Source organism: Bombus huntii, chromosome 12 (assembly GCF_024542735.1).
Source record: "Bombus huntii isolate Logan2020A chromosome 12, iyBomHunt1.1, whole genome shotgun sequence".
Taxonomy (NCBI): domain Eukaryota; kingdom Metazoa; phylum Arthropoda; class Insecta; order Hymenoptera; family Apidae; genus Bombus; species Bombus huntii.
Window position 1 is genome coordinate 712,274 of NC_066249.1, and position 21,788 is coordinate 734,061.

Here is a 21,788-nt window from a genome sequence, read left to right on the forward strand (position 1 = left end):
CGAAAAGAAAACGAAAATCACGCGCCCTTTCGAGGCATCGTAGAATGATTTGCAACTCTGACAACAATCTACACCATTACAGACACGAAGAACAGCGTGGGACTGGTGGGCTGCATAGAGGAAGTTGCACACAATGCGATCGCCGTTTATTGGAACCCACTCGAATCCTCGGCGAAGGTACGAGAGAGTCCTTCATCATTCATTAAAGAGATTCCATTTGCATTTAACGATCTATGGGAGACTTAAATGGAGCTGTGCTTATTCATGCACCGCAACAATCATACGATAAAGGTCTCTGGATTTTATCCGAATGATTTTCATGTACTCTCTACGTTGCAGATCAATGTGGCGGTACAGTGTCTCAGCACCGACTTCTCCAGTCAAAAAGGCGTAAAAGGTTTGCCTCTGCACATCCAGGTGGACACGTACGAGGAACCGCCACCCCACGCTCACACGTACACCCCACCCTCGCATCGTGGGTATTGCCAGATCAAAGTGTTCTGCGATAAGGTACCCAGTTTTTTTCTCTTCTTACACCTTCGAGTCTCGTTACGTCGTTTAATCGACGATTCGAACAAAATTACGAGAACCACATGATCTCATGAATCATCCTGGCGTTATTTACGCACAGGGAGCTGAAAGGAAGACTCGCGACGAGGAGAGGAGAGCAGCAAAGAGGAAGATGACGGCCACCGGTAGGAAAAAGCTGGACGAGCTCTACCATTCCGTCACGGAACGCAGCGAATTCTACTCCATGGTCGATCTTCACAAACCTCCCGTCCTCTTCTCGCCACCGGCGGAACATACCATAGACAAGGTACTCGTCGAGACTTCTGATTGGATAGAAGTTAAAGGAACTATTTACAAATAACTGTTTGTCCTACCTTTTATCTACTCCTCTTTTTGTATTTGAAATTATGTATGTTGATACGAGCATGACAAGCATGCTTTTTTCAAAGAATTAATAGTCTATCAAGAGAATATTGTATCTAGTTTGCAAATACTTTTTCGTTTTACCATAATGCAAAGCATTACTCTGACGTCTCGAACATTAATACCTTCACGGACACCCACACACAGTTTAACTCGCGATCGCTACGCCAACGGAAGCCGTGAACGTGTTACTTGTTCGAGCCCGAGGCCTCGAAAACTGGCAAGAATTGTAATAGCTTGCAATTGGCTTTGAACGCGAACGAAAACGAAAACGAAACTAACCAAATTACTCAGTGAAAAGCAGCCCCAGATATGTCTGCGTAGTATCCACCACAATCCTCTGCTCTCAACACCGCCAAAATTCTCCACTAATCGCAACTTTTAAATCGCCATAACAAAAACCGTAACAGTTTCCGGGAACGAGCCGAAAAATTAGTCAACCATTCAGCACCTTAGGCAAATATAGAATTCTCTAAACTTGAAATTAGTAAAAACTTATAAACGCTCGATAGGAGATAAAACTAGTTCATTCGACTGCTATAAAAAGTGGCTAAGAAAACAAGTACATACCTTGCTTTACGAAAACGATGGATACAATATAGACAATGTGACAATTTATAGTGAAAGATAAAATTATTTGTACACGATTGAAATGTAGAAATAAAACAAATATTTTCTATATTATTAAATTTCAATATCTGTAACTGTATATGATACACAGATGCTTACAGTAATAAACGTATACAAAAACAAAAGTTAATCCGCAGGTACCAAATAACATCAAAGAAATATGTTGAAAAAATTTTGAAAAAAGATTGCAGAGATATAGAAACAGATTTCTTTACAAAATGAATATATTATCCACACCCAATAGATTGTAGTCAATTATTTGTCATAAACAGAAACCCACAGAGTATTAACTATAATATTAATGAACATTAATTAATAGTACTATACAAATAGCTCTATTCTAATATCAAAATATTACCACTATGTGAATCTTGTCTTCTCAGAATTTAGCAAATAATTTAATTTACATTTCTTTGTATACATTTGTTACTATAAATTTCGTAATATACAGTTACATGTAATTCAATTTATTTAATGATATAGAATACATACTTTTGTCTCTCAGTGTAGCTCGTATCACGGAAAGTAGCTCGTTCGAAAAGAGATAGAAAAAATATACAATATGTTTCTTGTTCCACGACAGTTCTCTACGATGGAGTTGTCGGGCTTCTATGGAGGTGGCGGCGGGGGCGGTGGCGATACAGACACATCGTCCCTGAGTAATGGCGAGGGCGGAGGATTGAAGGCAGGGGGCAGCAGCCCTTATCCTGCCTGCGGCAGACCAAGCTTGCCAGCCCTCAAGTTCCACAACCACTTTCCGCCCGACAATCTAACTAGCCTGCACGACAAGAAGGACTCCTTGCTGATGCAGGTGCAGGAGCTTCAAGGCTCGGTGCTGCAGGGAGTGCAGCAAGCAGGTCTCGCCGGAACGGTGGTATCCGGGGTTGGGAATAGACTACATCTGCAACAGCAACCGCCCCATCTACGTCCAGCAGACTCCGAGGAACGAGTGATGCTGTACGTCCGCCAGGAGTCCGAGGACGTGTACACGCCGCTGCACGTCACACCTCCGACTGTTCAAGGACTGTTGAACGCTGTAAGAAATGTCAAGGATTTTTGTATGGAGCACACATTACATTATCCAAGTAGCACCGACACTATCAGTTAAAACACACACGTAGATCACTGCTCGTTGTCAGCCATTCCACGAATGAAAAAAATTCATCTTGATGAAACGCGAGAAGTTTAACCAAACGGGGTTTGCATTTGATTAATCGTACCATTAAGACGTATTAAAGGTCGTGGCGAATAGGTGATCCCGAGTTAAAGAGATACGTCGAGAATGTCGAATGAAAGTTGTCTCTCGACGAAGGTTTCTCTTTCCTGGAAATTGAGGTTCAGTTTCTTCGAAAATGAAGCTTCGAACGAGGTCGCTATAGTCTACTTTATTCTCGGCACACTTGTGCAACCAGGATTTTCAATAACTTGTCGTGGATACAGTGGAATGACTGAAGGATGAAAATACATACAATCGCCGACAGATAGCGATCGAAATACTTGCAAATCGTAACCATGTCGATCAACGTCGAAGCTCCTGCGGTGGACGCTCGGTCGGTTCCTAAAGGGCAGGAAAATGGTAGCGGTAAAATCACACGAGTACGCCGCGTACTCGCAGAAATGACAGCTAGGAACGTTGCATAAGTGAGCCACGTTAAGCCCGGGTGCGTTCGTGAGCGGCGATATCGCTCGTATTCGTCGTCTGTCTCTATTTATGCCGACGAGTACGTTTCGAAACCGGCACGGTAACAAATCCTCGGGTAGAAAGCGACACGCGGAACGTTTCGACGTTCGCGACGTAAACCGGCGATATCTTGACGTGGCCAATTTATCACATTTCCACGGAGCCATGTTCGATTTGACGCCTGTACCCCCGGTATGAATAATGAGTGATGCGCGAGAATAACACGAGATATACAAGATACACACCCATATGATATATATATATATACATATGTATATGCATATGTATATATATACATATATTATATAATATATAGGTATAAATGTTAGCTATGCATGTAAGGGCATATTACACCATTTTATTAATACCTGTTGCACCGTTCCATTACGCTGATATTAATATTAATGCGCATGCATCACTCCTCCAAAATCCTTACAATAATTAATACGGACCGGAGCGCGGTGAATCACGCGCACGGATCATTAACCCCTGTGATCGCGAGATCGATGGTTTCGACGTTAGAGGTGCCGTTCTTTATATTTCTTTTTTTCTTTTTTTGTCTTTTTAACATTGTACATTATTGACCAACTGTAGACGTACGCAAGGTCGCATTGTTGTAATAACGATGAGAAGTGGCAGAAGAAAAAAGTGGAAAAGAAAATCTATCTTTTACCGCGTCCTCCTTTCTCTCCGTAAATCGTACATTTGTCATTGCTTCTACAGAAGTAATTCCCTTTCTCCATGGCAAACCGATCATGCTAGCCAATAATTCCCGTTGAAATTGATCAATGAATTCCTTGATCTATGTACAGGAAACGGAGGATCGCAATTTTTTCTCTACGTTTCTTACATTTCTTCTCTCTTTATTTTTTTTTTTTTTCATTATTTTGTCTTCGCTTCCTTCGTCCTTTATCTTGCCCGTCAACTTTACTCTATCCCTGATATCTGTCGGTCTGTCCGTTTTCACTAAGCGTATCACGTCGTAATAAAAGAAAAAAGACTAAAAAAAAGAACCTCCTCGGTTATCGAGCACGAGTACCCAGACCGATGGTCCGCAAACACTGTCAAAATTCTAATGTTCTACTTTTTTCTATTTTACAGATTGAGTCAAAGTACAAAATTGCATCCTCGAGTATTAATAACCTCTATCGCAAAAACACAAAGGGGTAAGTTTAGTAGAGTGTCATCTTTACTTGCATGCACCGCCCACACAGTAGTGCATGCCATAACGGTGACATTGCCTGACTCTCTCCGATTGCCTGGTTTGCTAGTCTCTCCCTAACTTCCGGAATCGACACACCACCCTCTATATCTCCTATACAACGCATTTGATAATATTTTTCTATCTCTCTTTTTGTCTCTCTATCTATCTATCTATCTATCTATCTCGCCTGTATATTTCTCTGTTTCTTCCTATAATCGCTTCTTTTCTTGGTTGTTCTCACCGCTCTGATCTTTGGTCGCTATTTATTATTTTATCTTTTTCTAACGTTGTTCACCACCATACCATTCGTTCGTCCTGTAAAATCCTTGTCGTCGGCCACGCTGATTCAACGTCAGAGTACTCGTGTGTCTCCCTCGACTTCACCAGACTAATCCACTAATCTCTCTCGTGTCCTTCATTTTTCTTCTGTCACGACCGCTCACGCACGCCTGTCTGCTCGCTTCTCTAGACGCCTCGCCTTGTCTAGTGGACCAATGCATGCCTGTATACCTCTCAAACGCATCACGCACTTGGCTCGCTTGAGTCGCTGTGCTTCTCGTGTGCTCCTCTTATTTCATTCTCCCCTTTCTCTCTTTTTGGGTTACGTGATCTTTCCTTTTTACACGGAATAGCGTCTTGCTTGCTGTTTACTTTGGTTCACTCTTCGATGACTTTGGAACCATGGCGTTGATGCGGTCGACAGATACTTTTTCTTCAGTGTAGAAAGTACCAAGCCTGTCGTACCACGAACGCGACCAAAGGTCCCATTAACCGTACTCTGCTTAAAATATCAATCGTCACACGAAACGAAAACAAGCCCAAACAGAATGCGACAGAGTTGTTTCCTGCCCCTCAACACGAAACACAAAAATTAATCGAAATCTCTCGTTGTATCGCCGTATCGCCCAATAATTTCATATTTCGCTGATTCTTTCAAACAACACCGTTTTTTTGTTTCGCCGTTTTATTTACCGTCGAATATCCTCCCTCGATTTTAAGCAGGGTAACCTCGAGTCACCTTGTTCTATCATTTCCACTATTTAATCATCCTTTTTTCCTCCTGTTGCAGAATTACAGCGAAAATTGACGACGACATGATCCGATATTACGTGGACGAGGACCTGTTCCTCCTGGAGGTGACCCACTCCAGAATAAACCCAGACCCGAGCAACGAGCGTAATCCAGCCAATCCTGGGTCGCCAGGTGACCCTGGTGATCCCGGAGATCCACCTGCCACAGCTGGATACGACGTTACCCTGATCGAGCTACCATCGTCGCCGACGCACATAGCTCACTCGCCGCTCACGAATTCCGCGCATGGCCACGCGCACGTTCACGAGAGCGGCAACACGTGAACAGTCCGTGCCACCAAGTACGCAAGAAAAAAGGACGAAATAATGAAATTAAAATGAACAGAAATTACCGTACGTGGCTCTCGTCGTTTCGCGTAAATAAGTCTGAGATGGACAAAAGCAGCCGCGATGGTCGCGAGGAATCGTCGACCCGGTGCAATGTGAGAGGATAAATTGGACAGTTCGACGGGAGAAAGCTCTTCAGGGACCTGCGTTTGAGAAATCATTCGAAGATGGCGTTCGAGTGCGACTTAAGAATCGGAAGAAGAGATAGAAGAGGTAAAAGACGAAGAAGAGGAAGAAGATGTTTCGATCTAGTGGATAATAATCGCCACTTTACCCCACCAGTGCTTGTATTTAAAAAATAAGTTTGTAGAGGTTGAAGAAAGGTAGAGAAGGAAGGGAGAACAAAAGCGTTTGGACGTGTAAATCGGACTGGGAAGTACGGAAAGGATACTCGGAACTGTTCTTCGTACCGTACAATGTAAGATGTCAAAAGTAGAGAGGAACGTTCGTTAGTTGATAGTGACCGTCTTGTGCAACGTCTTGAACGATCTTGTCTGTTTTTATAACGATATACAGGTAGTTTCGCCGATGTAGAGAATTTCGTGGACACGGAGTGGTGTTTGATCGATTGTACTTGATCTCGAAGAGATGACGAAGCTTTATTTACGATACCGTTTTTTCTCTTTTGTATCTTCCGAGTTTTTCGTAGAAATAGTTATGTCGATAACAAGGCTCTTTTTGGTCAGAGATAATACATGAAAAGAAACGTACCTCGTGTGCACGAAATATGTAGCGATCGAACAGCCTGTATTTGCGTAAACGTCTTCGATACGAAGCACAAGATCGAAGCTAGAAAGTATATTCTCTAGCCATGCAAGGCAACTCGTTATTTTATATATATTTTTCTTTTTTGTTTGTTTTCACTTGTGAACAATTTATACCGATGGTTGTTAGCTTATAAAGTTGAAACATTGCCGTCGTAGTTGAAACGCGATGGCTACATGTAAATCAATCAAAATTGATTTAAGAAATTCCCGCCCTATCCCCGTTAAATATTAAGTTATAGATTTATATATATATATATATTATATATAGATACGTATGACGTATAAATGTATATGCAGAGAAAATGTCACTCTATTTTATCGTATCGTCGGTTTTAGAGTTTAAAGTCTTGTTTATACGTTTTTAAAAGAACCTATGGTCGGTGTTTCGACTGGTCGACGTGCACGAAGCAAGCTTATTTTATACCAAGACTTGTACGTAGAGCTAAAGAAGTATAACTCTGAACGTCGCCATTCCAAGATAGACGGGTGCCATCGAGCATTTTAATCTCTTTATAGTGTTTACGCTCATACAACGTTCAGCGATATTGTAAGTCCTGTCTGATTCTTGATTAGGATTCTCGAACAGACGCGATAGTGTCATATCCCATTCGAAGGTTAAAGACTCTTCTTTTGCATTTCCAGCATTCCAGGTTAGTCGAAGGAGCTCACCTTCTTCCATCAACTGTCCATCTTTTGTATCTCATGTGTTATTTATACCGAGTTAACCCGAGAATCCGAGTAGAGCCGTGTAATACATCGATTAAGGTATCCCTTAGGTACTTCGCTATCATTCCAGAAACCTCCTGAGTATGCCAGGATCCTTTAATATTATACAAAGAGCAAGTATTACTCTCACTGAAATACGTAATTTCTCTTTTCGTTTTTTATTTTTCGTTGAGACCGATCACGAAGAGAGGATGATAAATACACGTTTAGAAGATCAGTAGATACGTTAAATATCCGATGGAATTGCCACATCATTGCAACGAGCATTGCAATATTTAGAGTAGGTTAATTTAGACGAATACGTTATATTGGTATCTGTAACGAGTTTCTTAAGAACATTCCTTCCTCGAACGTTAGACAATCCTTTGAGAACAAGCCTCTATTTCGATATAACGAAATAGTTAAAATGAATATATTGATAAAATAAAAAGAAGGAATTCTAGAAAATATTTCGAAAGAGTATGTATTATGATCATGAATATATATGAATATTAGTTTTAATTCTTACGATTCAAGACTGTTTATAGAAATCGTTCTCAAAGGGTCCAGCTATTTATAACGTGTAAGCCCCGTGAAACCCAAGTTTATCTTGATTATGGCAGGATACAGAATGTACACAATGAACATAATCAGTGACTCTAATCAGTGCAACGTCGTTGTCGTAGATCCAAAACAAGCGGCAAGATGTGAGTATTGTCAATAGCCTGGTTATGTATCGTTCTCTTCTTTTTTTCTCCTTTTTTGTATTAAGGTAAAACAACATTAACGTGCCACTGATAAAAGCGAACACAGGTTTCGTCGTCACGTACATCGCGTGGTTTTTATTGTAAAACCACACTCGTATACATGTACACATACACGCACACATCTACACACCAGCATATACACCGTTCATCTGCTATAAAAGTTATCGATAATTAGTTCACATGTAGGTTGAACTAGAGAACATCGTGATCGCGACACACACCACTGTTGTCCCCATTTTTGTTCTTGCGTGAAACGACACAAAAACGAAGGGAGAAGGAAGAGATACTTAAATCATATACACACCCTATACATAATATCACGACGATATCAAAGCAAGGATCAAAATACGCTTGTAAAATGCATATTATTATATGAGTACTATATTTTGTTACATCTATTGCAAGGCAGCATATAGTTTGATATTATTAATATTATTTGATTCTATTGACTAGAGTTACATAATGCGTATATTATTATGATTATAATTATTATTATTATTATTTTTATACAAGGGATGCGTGTATTCATGGTGCGAGAATGAAAGTAAAGCTGACAGAGGGGGTTGAAATACAGAGGAGAGAAAAATAATACGAGAGCGAAAGTGAAGATGAGAATGAATGGGAAGATTGATCAGTATGCCTGAAGAAGAGTGAGGAGAGAGGAAACGAATCGTGTTTTACGATCAACGAAGATTGTTAGTGTTGCTCCATGACATTTTTTTATTCGTAATTGATATCTTCCCCCCAGCCTATCCCCTACACCCACATCAAACACCATAAACTTTACCCACCCTGAACCTTCGATCGCCCAAATATAATAACTTTCGTCATTTACAGATGGATCTCGCGAGGGATTCGTCGTGTGTGCGTACGAACGGTTTCGTCGATGAACGATTTTTATTGCTATCGTATCATCCCTTATAATCCCTTACGTTTATTAATATTATTAATTAATGATATATCATGAAAGGCAACCGTATTACAGTCACGAGAAGACCTCGATCGCTATCAAAACCAGTGAAGAAATGTTAAAGTTAGTGTAGAAAATTGGTTGTGAAATCTATAAGTTTTTAAATCTCTTTTTCTCTCCGTGTTAACGTTAGGAACATTGCACGGTAGTATAGAAGCGAATATGTGGTCTTCCCGTGATCGTTTCCCAGCCGTCTCGATATCGTACTTAAATGACGTAAACGACGATGCGAAACGAATTCACAAGCTTCGCCTTATTTGTTAGAAATGTACCCGTGTAAGAGGAGGAATGTTAAAAACCAGCCGATTTCGAACTGAGCGCGCGCAGTATACTGTTTTGTTAAGGGTCGTGAAGCCAGACAAGTTGCGGAACAGATAATGATGCGAGAATATCGAAATATAATAGCCGTTTTCGCGTTGTCTTGCCATCGTGAGATTGTGCCAGAGGTGATATTATATTACGCTGTTTATTGCAAACAATAAATATTATATTAGTACGTTTTATAAATTGTGCGTTTTTATTGTCCCTTGCGTGGAAGACCAAGACGGGGACTTTTAAAAAATATCTTCTCAAGATCGTACAGGGCTACCTTAAGGTTTTTTGAAGATTCTTTAAAATTGATAGTTGCTAGAATACTGTATCAAAATCAGTTGAAGGCCACCGCAAAGCCAATCAAAATCAACTCAAGAAGATCTCCTCGAAGTCACTCAGGATCATCATCGAGCTTCTTCAATCCTTTTGAAAATCATCTCAAGGATTTTAAAGGTCGTCTAAGAGCATTCGAGGATCAATCCCAGATTGTTAAAGTTTATCTGAAGATCGATTCAATTCCTACGAGTTCAAGATTGTTTAAATGTTTGTTAAATAATTCGGTTATTAAATAAACAAATTTGTGAATAAGTGCAACGTCTCGATTTTGGAAATAAAAGATATAATTTTATAATATTTGAACATAATTCTTGTTAATTTGCAGAATGTTTTCCTCCTGCCTTTGTGATCTCTTGCTCCATCTCGAACAACACAGATCGGTATAAAGAAAAAGAGGATTACTATGAAAAGGTATAAAGAACAAAGCGAAAACCATAAATTTGGAATAGCAGAAAGTGTCAGATAATGCTTCGAAGTAATTTGCGGGCTTTTAATGTCGGAATTTCAGGTGGCTCAAAGTTATTTTTACATCATTCACTTACAAAAATGGAATTCCGTTAATGTATGACAATTTTTGTTAATCGTCACATTATCTTAAAAAGAGTTTACGTGTATACCGTGATCAACATGATTTTATCCGATAAAATCTTACGTTCTAGTCGTTGGCGCTTTAGACAGTAATAAGTCAAACATTTAACAGTCACGTATAATTTATAAAATTTACATAGGTTGGAAATACGATCCATAAATTTGATACCTTCTACTGAAACTCGAATACATGCGTTCTCGTCACCAGTCGTGAGAATATAGCATCTATGTGTAGACACTGTGACGATCGTGAAGGAATACGACCTTGTAGTGGGGCACTGGCCCTGTAGTAAATTATCCGCGCTTCATACATTTGTATTGCGCCTTTAAACCATCTTAATTACATATAATTATTAAAATTACATACGTGCTTCATACTAAAAGAATATTTTCTTCTCCTCCTACTTCATATAACAATATCCTGTAATTGATAAAAGTTACATATAATGATGTAGTACATAAACCATTAACCCTTAAGGGCCATAACAAGTGAAAGTTTGCCGCAGCTCATCGTTCTTAAATTAAAAAATTATCAAAGTCAAACAAGTAGAGTCGAACGTTTTATTATTACTCGGTACTAGATAAAGACTAGAAAAATTATTGTTTGCAACAGTAATAAGGACGATAATACTAAAATAAAATTCTCGCCAGGTGAAATCTCATCTACGATAGCCTTTAAGGGTTAATAACAGTATTCATAAAGGAACACTCTTAGCTCTTCCATTAATTACACGCTGAGAATGCCACACGATTTGTTTGCAAACAGTTTTACCAAACCAGCTTTCTTGATTCTCCCAAGGCCCGGTTGAGAATCAGGAAAAAGAATGGCTTTATGCCGTATCTTAATACTTTATGGCTATACAATAAAAAGCAGCTCTGTCGCAACCGGTTTCCACGTTCCAGGAGAAGAACCATCGTGATCCAATGGTGGCGTCAATGCAAAATCTTGAACCAAATTTTATGTATGCACCGATAAGTGTCGAATGCATCTTACAAATTTGTTTGTCGATTGATCGTTACTGCTCGTACGCTGGTCGTCGAATCTCAATCGACTTCCTTTACGAATATCGGAGCAATTTCGATAAGGATGACGCTATGTCTCAATACCGGTACTTGATTAAATTAATCTGACAGAAATTGTTGAGTCTTCTAAATATACAAATTAGATTTTGAACGGAAAATGAACGCTTACTACGAGATTCTTCGAGTAATACTATAATTCAGGGGGGAGTGTGGGAGGGGAGGGGGGACGATGTAACGTTGCGTCGAAACGAATACCATGTAATTGTGGACCAAGTTACAAGTTCGTCCCTCCTTTCCTTTTTTCTCCCAGCTACATCGGTTCGCAATTAAGCGTGATTCGATAACATCGTTATAATGCTATTAAAATTCGAACAGTCGATAGACAATGAAACTAAAGTGTTTTTCTGCGAAACAGAGGATCAGCGGTCCGAAATCTTCTAATCCCCTCGGTGACAAATGGCTCTCAAATACTTTGAAAACAGTCTGGTTTGATATATACAGTCATATAACGTACAGTCTTTCTGCCGATTATCAAACATTCCTCCTTCCAATTCATTAGCAAAATTGTTAATGGATTTAGGTAGCGAAGAATATTATCCACTTAAGGAGACTTATCAAAGAGTAGAAAGGGGAGGAGACTAACTGAAAAAGTCTATTTCAAAAAGAGTCCACAGGATCGAAATGAAAAATTTTAAACTCGTTTCAAAACTACGTCATTTTAAAAGAATGTCATATGTATCTTTTAAAGATATTCCCAAAGGTTATGGCACGATTAAATAGGTTTCGCTCGTATTATGAATAACTAAAAATCAAAGCTGAATCGCAAATCAGGTACGGTGAACAACTCGGTGACGCAAATTATTAATAGCCTGACTTGGAAGAAAGAGCGAGAGGTTCAGAGGAGAAAAAGTAAAACTTCGCCTTGTTTTTTCCTCTCACCCTTTTAAGGGAGAGTTCAATGAACCACGGAATGTGAAGTTTATATCCATCTCAAGGACTGGCACTGTCTTCTTTCGCTCTTTTTTTCTGAATCGCCGCCCGCGTACTGCATTTTCGTGAAAAGGATCATTCACGCGTGTCCGAGCTAAACATAAAAAAAAGGAATAAGAGACAATAATACAGAAATATTTCTCAATAAACTGTGAAATATATTTTTATAATTTCGTTTATCGTTACCTTCTCTACAATTTGTAACGAATGTTGAATTCTCATTTCCAACATTATTTCCCCATTAAAGTCTTAAATTTGTGTAAATACGATTTGCCTCTTAAAAGAAAGTTCAATGAACCGCAGAATGTAAAGTTTATATCCATCTCAAGGACTGGCACTGTCTCCTCTCGCTCCTTTCTTCTGAATCGCCGCCCTCGTACTGCATTTTCGTGAAAAGAATCATTCACGCGTATCCAAGCTAAACATTAAAAGATAAGAAACATTGATACATAATTACTTGGTAAACTGTAAAATACATTTCTGTAATTCTGTTTATCATTACCTTCTCTATAGTTTGTAATGGATGTTGAATTGTCACTTCTGACACTCTTTGCCCATTAGAGTCTTAAATTTGTGTAAATGTGATTCAATTCTAAAACTAGTTATACCTTGATTCATTAGTGTCACGTGACTTTTTCGTAATTGAGTTCTTTAGGAGGCATAGAACAGAGAGCGTTAAAGACTCATAATTGAGAAATTGAAAAGATTTAACAAGCTGCTTGCATTAAAGCACCAATACGGATTCAGCGCGTAGATTACTCCATCGTTAGCACGAACTTGTTTCTTTTATTCTAAATACTCTTCGGTTACATCCATTAAATTAAACCATCAAACTGAAATATGCTAATTTCAAATATAAAACAGCATGATAGTTCAGGATCTCTGAGCTTACTCGATAAACTTTTTTCGACTTCACTAAGTAAACGTTTGATCCTGAAAGTATAATATTAAATTAAATTTTAGGCCTTTTGGCCAACATATCACCAAAATTTCTATTTCATTTTCAGATTAAACAGATATTCTTGCTATCCATTTAAATTCAATATTTTAATAATATCGATAAACTAAACTTCGTACATCTGTTACTTAATTTTAACAGTTAGTATAGATTTAGAAAATTACTTCCTTTTTGATCATATCATATCAAAATCAAAAAATCAATGAAAACAGATTTACCAAGTTTTACAATATCAAATATGTTATATTCCGATTAAGAGACGTTAAAAAAAGATTGGGATAGAAAACAAAAAAAGTTATCTGACCGATATCAAGAAAACGATACACGCATGGTTTGAAGAAATTCCATTCATTGTGGTCAGAGGGAAATGCACGCGTACGTTGGCATTAGCGATGGTGCACGAGGAACACGCGATTGGCAAGTTCACGGCCGTCCCTTACGTGCAGCCTTCTCCTCGGCCTCTTCAAGGCCAACACGAGGATCGTACTCTCTATGCAAATGCCTATGAACTCGACATTCACGATCGGCACCGGGTTTCATGCGACAACACAAATCAAAGTTAAGCCGGTTCCGTCACACCACTTACATAATCAGTGAATTTCTATTGAAACTGTCTCGACCGCGAATCCAGAACGAATTTTGTTGTACAAATTCCATTATATATTCCTGATTCATATCGACTAACAGTACAGTTGTCCGTTAGCGAACGTAGAAATTAGATACAATCGTCGAAGCGTACCAATAAATCGTATTATCGACAGAATATTCATTATACCGGGAAGGAAAAATGATTGTCCGATGTAACAGGCTGTAAAACGAGCTCTTCGTGGACGATTGACAGCTGTTCCGTTGTCATTAATCGAATGATTAGTTGATTGATCGACCAGTGCTCCGTCTGATCATGTTCAGTACGATAAGAAAAATATCCTTTGTCAACAGCGTGTGATTCGTTGTCAATAGAAACAAAAATCTGTTCATAAAAGTAGAGCATTGTTTATATTAGTAAGATTGTAATTTAAATTGCTAGCGATGGTGATCTCCGTGTAATATTGTAAACGAGTGTTATTATTACACGAATTTATATTTTTTGTAACTTACACAACAAATGAAAGAAATCCTAAATTGGAGGACGTATAACAAATATAATATGGTACCAGCAAAGATGTTTTACGCTGTCCATTACCACCACGAGGAAGGAAATAAACTGCAAAATATAAAAATATAAAAACACGTCGGATATAACTTAATCGTAAAGAGTAAACAGAGGATCTATACCATGGAGCGTAAGAAACTTCCGAAGAAGCACTCAAACATCCGATGCAAAACGAACGTAACGTGACCGAACCAGGATAGGCCGAAGCCGGTTGGATCTTTCAATCTGCCAAAAATTAGCATACCGTCAGCTCCGATTCTGGCATCGCGTGGTCCGCCCACCCTTTTTCTTCGCGGTGTGCTCCGCGCAGATGCCTCGAGGTGTTCGCACGCCCGCTAGAAGAAGACGAGAAGAACTCGATGGTGTCTCGTGCCTTGTGTCGAGCCTACCGGGGGCAAAGAACAGCGTCGATCCACGAGAGGGGAGGACAAGCCCGTTATAAGCACGAGCACCGGCTATTCAGCAGCTTAGCAACTTAGTGGCGGTCCCAGGATCCCTACCGGTAACACAGAGCCTTGAACATACTTGTGCTCCTTCTCGTTACGCGTTCTTATCTCGCTTGTTTTCGTTTCTCTGGGGATGAACCGACGACATCGAGCGTCGTCGCTAACGACGCTACTGTTGCTCGTCATACAGACTATTGTTACAATTTTGTTGATCTCTGGTAGCATAGAAGCTAATAATCCAAAAAGTAAATCAATCGTTTCTGAGTCGTCGTTCGAAGAAGTCCAACAAGGGGAGGAGGATGATAACGCGGTGATCATTGACGGTGAGTGCCAACGGGTGGTTTCCTCAACCTATACACAATTCAGTTCGTTGCAATCCATATTTAAATAAACTGAGTAGGTAAGAATGCTAGAGGATTGCTTGACATCGTTAAACTTTTGATCGAAGAAGCGAAGAAATTCGTCTTCTTGAAAATTGATCCGTATACGTCTTTCTGCAAAATTAATTCATATGCGTCTTTTTGCAAAATTGATCCATATACAATAGAAAATTTAACCAAAGAGAAGACTGTTTTAGTCTTTAGGTAGTTATACGTTCACGAAGATGTTTGAACAGAGTAACTAATGGTAGCAATTAACATCGATTAGCCTGTCACGGTATCGTTGAGCGCCTCGTTGATGGCTGAGTATCAATCACCTGGAAGGATCGTGACTGGAGGAACAGAGATAGGGAACTCGTTCGGGTTCGTTGCACGAAACCACGGTGGCATTCGAATTTGCTCGTCGCGATGATAACGATACGTGAGAATTATCGAAGGCGAGTTGCGACATGTGATCGATCATGCGTGCGTTCCATACACGGCGAACGGAAGTCTTCCAGGCGCGCGTATCGCCGTATGTGTGCACCTGTGTGTCAGCCTGTGGGTCAGCGAACTCGCTGTCAAGAATCTGGATGGAATTCTATTGTGATACGACTGTCTTGACCAATCGGCTTAATAACATTCGATGATATAACGAATTGATCTTCATCTCACCGGAAGTGAAGTGGATTACTCTCTGAATCTGTACAGCAATTAAGATTTCGCGTGCAAATCGCGTGCAACATGATAAGATTATGTTTGTACCGTCCAGATTGATGTGTATCTACAAATATCGATAAAGATGTTAGAATATTACAGACTATTTAATCTTAATATTGCCACTCCAATTAATATTACCACTTTGATGAGACATAAAGATACACTTTTTTTTATATCTTTCGATAGTACAAAGATTAATGAAGGAAGAAATGACAAAATAAAAAAATAGAAAGATTCATGAAGTATCAATCACATTGTTTTCTTACGAACATGTCACGCAGATACATACCATTACACGACACGGACAATCTGCATTCATTACAACGGTAGACGATGTGTCATTCTTTGTCAGACATTGTTCATTCACACATGTAAACACGGTTCTACGTGCTATATTCTTGGTGTAAGTAGATTCTTCGTTAAACACGTTCGTAAACCGATCACGAACAACTTGGAAAAAGGCGAGTGAAATTAGCATTAGAAAAGAAATACCTGACCGACGAAATAATTAATTTTGTCATTTAAAATACAACGAACCGAAACTTATCGTTCTCTTATTTAGCTGCCAGTGATACGGACGTTCGGCTCGAGACGAGAGACGGTCGTGGTATTCTGTGGAATGGAGTTTCCAACAGCGACTCCTGCCTCACGTCGAAAGGCGAAGTTGGTCGTTGTACCAGCTTCAAAGAATGCTATCCATATTTTAAAATCCCTGATCTGAGCGCTCTTGATGGCTGGGTTCTCGGTGTTTACGACACCTGCAGCTATGTACGGGATAATAGACAAACAAATTTTGGAATTTGTTGCTCCAATATACTTCCGGTCGTTACACCACCGTCAGATAATAACGAAGATCCTACTATAGAAAATGCTCAGGTAAATAGCATACTCTGGTAAATAATTATAAATATGAATTTATGGTGCGCAGACTACATATGTTTATGCAAATTTTATGATAACAGTTTACTTTGGATATTTGGCACGTTTAAATTTTCCTAAAATGCATAAAAATCTGCAATCTGCTAAACAAAACGTGTTACTGAAACCAAGTGTTTCTTCACGTTTCTTTTCGTGATTTCTCTAATGAAATTATAGATCTTAGTTAGTTACCAGGAACTCGTAAAAATAATACGTGATACGAATCGAAAACGATCTATCTAACATAGAAAGTCACACCACGGGTGTATCTATCGAACAATGCGGTTTCGCAAACAGATTTTTACGACTCTACTTTACTACCGTGTCCAATTCGCATTTAGCCATTGTTCGCCGTGAAATCTTCGACTCTCGCTACTACATGTCCCGTTACTCTCATTGAAACGGTATTGTTTAATATTTCATGAAGATTCTCGTTTGATATTTCAGGAAGAGAGTATCGATAAGAAAGACGAAGATATGACCGTGAAACCAAGACCGCAGACACCAGGTTCCTGGCCACCACCGATTCCCACTCATCCACCTGATCATACCATACCACCGCTACCTACTCATCCATCGTTCGAATTGCCGACGTTCTCTACGATAAAACCAGTTCTAACATCAAAAAAACCTAGCGTCGCAACGACCTGGCCGACGAAGAAACCCGCCTGGTGGCCACCAAGTACGTCGTTCGTGTCAACCACCAGCGAGAAACCCCTAGGAACTATTTCGAACATCGATACGTCTCAATGCGGAGCGAAGAATGGTAATCAGGACCAGGAACGGATCGTAGGCGGTCAGAATGCTGTCCCTGGCGAATGGCCTTGGATAGCGGCGCTCTTCAACGGTGGTCGACAGTTTTGCGGTGGTTCGCTCATCGATGATAGACACATTCTCACCGCAGCTCATTGCGTTGCCAAGTAAGTCCTCCGAAAGACGGACCCGCATGACAAAATCATCTGGTCTTCGTATTTGTGTATGGTATTTGTGCTTCGATATTCTTCCGTACTTCGTATTTGCGCTTCCATAATCTTCTCCTGTAATAAATAATAATTATCAGAATGATGAATTTATGGAAAAATTACATGTCCCCAGGAAAAAAGGAGATACAGTTGCATAGAGTTTAAGCATACAAATAAATCTTGATTACTATACTTCCAGCATGAATTCCTGGGACGTAGCAAGATTAACGGTCCGTCTGGGAGACTACAATATCAAAACGAACACGGAGATCTCACACATCGAACGACGAGTTAAACGAGTAGTTAGACACAGAGGTTTCAACGCACGCACTCTGTACAACGATATCGCATTGCTCACCCTCAATGAACCTGTTCCATTCACGAAAGAAATACGACCCATCTGCCTACCGAGTGGCCCGCAATTATACATTGGATGCACTGCTACGGTCATTGGCTGGGGCTCTTTGAGAGAAAGTAAGACAATAAAACCGTGAAACACTAAAATTACGTTCATAAAGTTTCTAACTTTCAGGAAAATTCACAACTTTGAAATATTTTAATTTTTAAGGTGGACCACAACCAGCAATACTGCAAAAGGTGTCAATACCTATCTGGTCGAACAATGAATGCAAATTAAAGTACGGTGCAGCAGCACCTGGTGGTATCGTGGATAGTTTCTTGTGTGCAGGTCGAGCTGCAAAAGATTCCTGCTCGGTTTGTATTGTAAAATTATTTTGTTGTATCATCAAGCTTGAATTTTTTCACAACATATTTTTTATTTAACAGGGCGACAGCGGTGGTCCTTTAATGGTGAACGATGGCCGCTGGACGCAAGTAGGTATCGTCAGCTGGGGTATTGGATGCGGAAAAGGTCAATATCCTGGCGTATACACCAGAGTGACGCATTTCCTGCCTTGGATTCAAAAAAATTTAAAGTGAAACTCGCGCTAGAAGATACATTAGTCCTACTTAAGTATTTTGTTATTCGTAATCTTCACCCTCGCATCATCGAACTCGACATGGCGTCATGTAAAATAACGAAATTCATAGACTACTAAAAATTTTTTACATAAATAAAAACGATATCATTCTTACAATTTATTCTTGTGCATTTTGTTTCACGAACCGCTTTCAAGCGGAACATTCATCCAAGGATAAGTAATTACACAAGAATTCTACATTGTAACAAAATATTTTATAGTACTATACATGTACAACTATATAAAAAATAGTTTAATACTATAACAATCTTTACGTTATGTTATTCCTGTCACAAAGTAGGCCGTTCCCATCAATGCTATACTTGAAGTATTATGTGTCGCAATTGCTCACATTTAAATGTTGCATGATGTTCCGTGCTAGAAAACAAACAAAAACAAGGTTTAGTAATCAGACATCAGACTGATAACGTTATTCTTCGTAATATGCTGTATAATTTAAAATTACCTTGAAAATAGCATGTATCGTAATTATCATCGGGTTGCGGTATAAAAGGGGGCGTCGCTTTCAGCGGCTCGTCCCAGGCAAAATTCTGGAAAAGTTTCATAACTCGCACTTCTTGCGCAGAAGGACGTTCATATTGATCCAAAGTGAGAAGGGCATCTATGGCTTCTACAGCAGCCGTCGACAAAGCTTCCTCTTCCTCTGGCCAAGGAATGTCTCTGGCGAGAATATTGGAAAACACAGCCTGTGGTGTTTCGTCATTAAACGGCGGAACACCGGTGCAAAACTCAAACAGGCATACACCTAAAGCCCACCAGTCCACCGCATATCCATGACCTTGTTTCAAGAGTAATTCTGGAGCGAGATAATCAGGAGTTCCAAGTATGCGATCATCTGACCGATTAACACCGGCTCTTCTTACCGATTTGGGAGTTCTGTAAGGTGTGTAACTATTACCAGAAGATGCCGGTGTCTTTATAGGAGATATGCCTTGAGGCGACCGATGCTTGTCCAAGTTATCGCCTACAGGTATCTCAGGAGCCGACTGCGACGTATGAGCCATTGGAAGTTGAAATCGTGTTGTCTTAATCAAACGTGCTGTTCTTTCCTCACATTTGTCCTCATTTTCTTCACTGTAACATCTCTGTTTCACAAATGACACTGGTGTACTGAATGCAACTCTTCCGCTTTCTTGTACTTTAGCAATATCAGTACTATTGTTAGTTTGTTTTATCGATTCAGAGATAGTAGAATTGATCGGACTCCTAGAAAATATGCAACCACGATTCTTTCGTTTTGGTGTTTTGTCAAGATCTAAATCTATTGCATTTAATTCACATGTTAGGCCTGTTGTTACACTTGCAGCTCTTTTTCGTTTCGCGCCTCTAGTAAGCGTACATGTACTTAATGGACTAATATGAGGGAGAGGTTGCTGAGATTGTTCAGCCTCTAGCGTGGATTCGTCCTCATCTTCTAAATTTTGATTCAATTGACTATTCACTCGAACCGAAGTCGCTTCGCATGTATGATAACTCCCAGAGCTACTTTCTTGGTCATAGTCGATGTTCTCAACAATAACATTTTTCTGATGTTTCGTTAACTGAAGATCTTCTGCTGATTGAAAAGGAGTAATACCAGACACTAGGGAATAATCTCCTGACGTGACAATGGAAGAAGCTACCGAAATCGGTGATACTTGGGTTTTGGTACAATTTTGTTGCAGAGCAGAAAGTAAATTAACACCAGGTGTACTTCTATCGCTAAGATTAGATTCACTCGTGGATTTTTGTCCAGAACCAAAAGATAAATGCGACGTCAATGAAAGAAGCTGTCCAGGAGTCCTAGCGCAAAGACTAGGTGTGCAATTAACTAAATCCGATATTTCGAGATCTCTATGTAAAGATATTTTACTAAGCCCAAAATCTGTCAGCTTGACATGTCCTTCTTTCGACAAGAGCATATTATCTGGTTTTAAATCCCTATGTACAATTCCATGGGAATGAAGATATTCCAAAGCAAGACATACTTCTGCAGTATAGAAAGCTGCCATGGACTCTTCCATGTAACCATATACACCAAGCAAGCTTTTAAGATCCCCACCCACCATGTATTCCATTACTAAATAAATGCTACTAACGGATTGCAATGAATAAAATAATTGTACACAATATGGACTATGTGTTAAAGCTAATGCATTCCTTTCAATGATCACTTGCGAAGCCATATTCTTATTTATCATCTCATTTTTCTTCATTACTTTAATAGCATATACTTTTTCAGAGTTTGATTTTTTATATCCAAGGAAAACTTTGCCAAATGCGCCACGGCTAATTGGTTTCACGATCTTAAAATCCTGTATTTCTGGTACCTAAACAGTAAATACAATATCAAGTAGTAAAGTCAGTTTTGATATTTAAACAATACTGATTAAATAATAATATATATTTACCTTTGCTGTGGGATTAACAATTTTAGATATGGTGTTAAAGATAGAATTGTTGATTTGCCTGCTTGCCGATCCCTGTTGCGGCGTACACTCCCCAGATAGTATTTCACGTTCACTTTCTGAGTCATTGTAATTTGCACAAGAATTTTCGTCGTCTGTTTCATTAATTTGTTCATTACCATTTAGACGTAAATTTGGCGAATCAATCGCCGCTTCTTCCATTTAAAAAAATAACCTAACTTAATTCCAACGAATTACAAACTTACGTAACGAAATTTAAAATATCGAAACTTCGATTTATAAAATAATTCGGCAATACAAAAAGACTGAAGTTTTATTCATCGTTATTCTACATTTTATGTCTTCCACTTATGTACGTAAATTAACTTTAACGGTTATCTGACATATTTGAAAATCAACATCTGTGCGACCACGTGACAAGAAAGTACATTGTTGAATACTTCAAGCGGCTTGAAGTAATCAGAACTGCCAACGATAATTCTTTCTTACTAACTAACGTTATATAATATAAACTAAATGTACTTAATGACTAACAGCAA

The 21,788-nt window shown here is 39.3% G+C and overlaps 3 protein-coding genes and 1 long non-coding RNA gene across 8 annotated transcripts in view; 2 read left to right on the forward strand and 2 right to left on the reverse strand.

The window, feature by feature from the left end:
* LOC126872117 (protein grainyhead) overlaps positions 1-9,582 on the forward strand; it is a 162,772-nt gene extending 153,190 nt beyond the window's left edge. The window contains exons 10-15 of one of the 2 annotated variants that reach the window (XM_050631693.1): positions 83-177; positions 340-510; positions 632-817; positions 2,147-2,599; positions 4,346-4,410; positions 5,518-9,582. In XM_050631693.1, the coding sequence (XP_050487650.1) occupies positions 83-177; positions 340-510; positions 632-817; positions 2,147-2,599; positions 4,346-4,410; positions 5,518-5,803 (1,256 nt within the window). In that variant the 3' untranslated portion in view covers positions 5,804-9,582. The remainder of the gene's footprint in view (positions 1-82; positions 178-339; positions 511-631; positions 818-2,146; positions 2,600-4,345; positions 4,411-5,517) is intronic. The other variant, XM_050631694.1, reaches the window with a different exon arrangement.
* An 833-nt stretch (positions 9,583-10,415) lies between these two features.
* On the reverse strand, positions 10,416-14,714 carry LOC126872123 (uncharacterized). Of its 3 annotated transcripts, none has more exons than XR_007691856.1 (6): positions 14,558-14,714; positions 14,381-14,486; positions 14,058-14,252; positions 12,827-13,257; positions 12,511-12,742; positions 10,416-12,418 (listed from the first exon to the last, which is right to left on the reverse strand). It is a non-coding gene; the product is annotated as an uncharacterized LOC126872123 (long non-coding RNA). The 3 variants fall into 3 exon arrangements; XR_007691855.1 differs by having other exon boundaries at positions 13,869-14,252; XR_007691854.1 differs by having other exon boundaries at positions 12,827-14,252.
* A 291-nt stretch (positions 14,715-15,005) lies between these two features.
* Positions 15,006-18,790, forward strand: LOC126872120 (proclotting enzyme-like). The gene is made up of 6 exons (XM_050631698.1): positions 15,006-15,204; positions 16,523-16,836; positions 17,326-17,798; positions 18,040-18,314; positions 18,409-18,554; positions 18,627-18,790. The coding sequence occupies exons 1-6, from the start codon at positions 15,015-15,017 to the stop codon at positions 18,777-18,779; spliced, it is 1,551 nt and encodes a 516-aa protein (XP_050487655.1). The 5' UTR covers positions 15,006-15,014; the 3' UTR covers positions 18,780-18,790.
* LOC126872119 (serine/threonine-protein kinase greatwall) lies at positions 17,780-21,681 on the reverse strand. 2 transcript variants are annotated; one of them, XR_007691853.1, is made up of 4 exons: positions 21,232-21,681; positions 19,287-21,150; positions 19,096-19,198; positions 17,780-17,915 (listed from the first exon to the last, which is right to left on the reverse strand). XR_007691853.1 is itself a non-coding variant. In XM_050631697.1 (3 exons), the coding sequence occupies exons 1-3, from the start codon at positions 21,448-21,450 to the stop codon at positions 19,152-19,154; spliced, it is 2,130 nt and encodes a 709-aa protein (XP_050487654.1). In that variant the 5' UTR covers positions 21,451-21,681; the 3' UTR covers positions 19,014-19,151. The 2 variants fall into 2 exon arrangements, 1 of the variants encoding a protein (XP_050487654.1); XM_050631697.1 differs by lacking the exon at positions 17,780-17,915 and having other exon boundaries at positions 19,014-19,198.
* Positions 21,682-21,788: the final 107 nt, after the last annotated feature.

Bases quoted from the DNA above. Each gene is read 5' to 3' on its own strand.
- LOC126872120 (XM_050631698.1), top strand. From the start codon at position 15,015: ATGAACCGACGACATCGAGCGTCGTCGCTAACGACGCTACTGTTGCTC. The intron at 17,799-18,039 runs GTAAGTCCTCCG...CTATACTTCCAG, and splicing joins GCAGCTCATTGCGTTGCCAA to CATGAATTCCTGGGACGTAG. The intron at 18,555-18,626 runs GTTTGTATTGTA...TTTATTTAACAG, and splicing joins CTGCAAAAGATTCCTGCTCG to GGCGACAGCGGTGGTCCTTT.
- LOC126872119 (XM_050631697.1), bottom strand. From the start codon at position 21,450: ATGGAAGAAGCGGCGATTGATTCGCCAAATTTACGTCTAAATGGTAAT. The intron at 21,151-21,231 runs GTAAATATATAT...TTTACTGTTTAG, and splicing joins TTGTTAATCCCACAGCAAAG to GTACCAGAAATACAGGATTT. The intron at 19,199-19,286 runs GTAATTTTAAAT...TTTGTTTTCTAG, and splicing joins CGATACATGCTATTTTCAAG to CACGGAACATCATGCAACAT.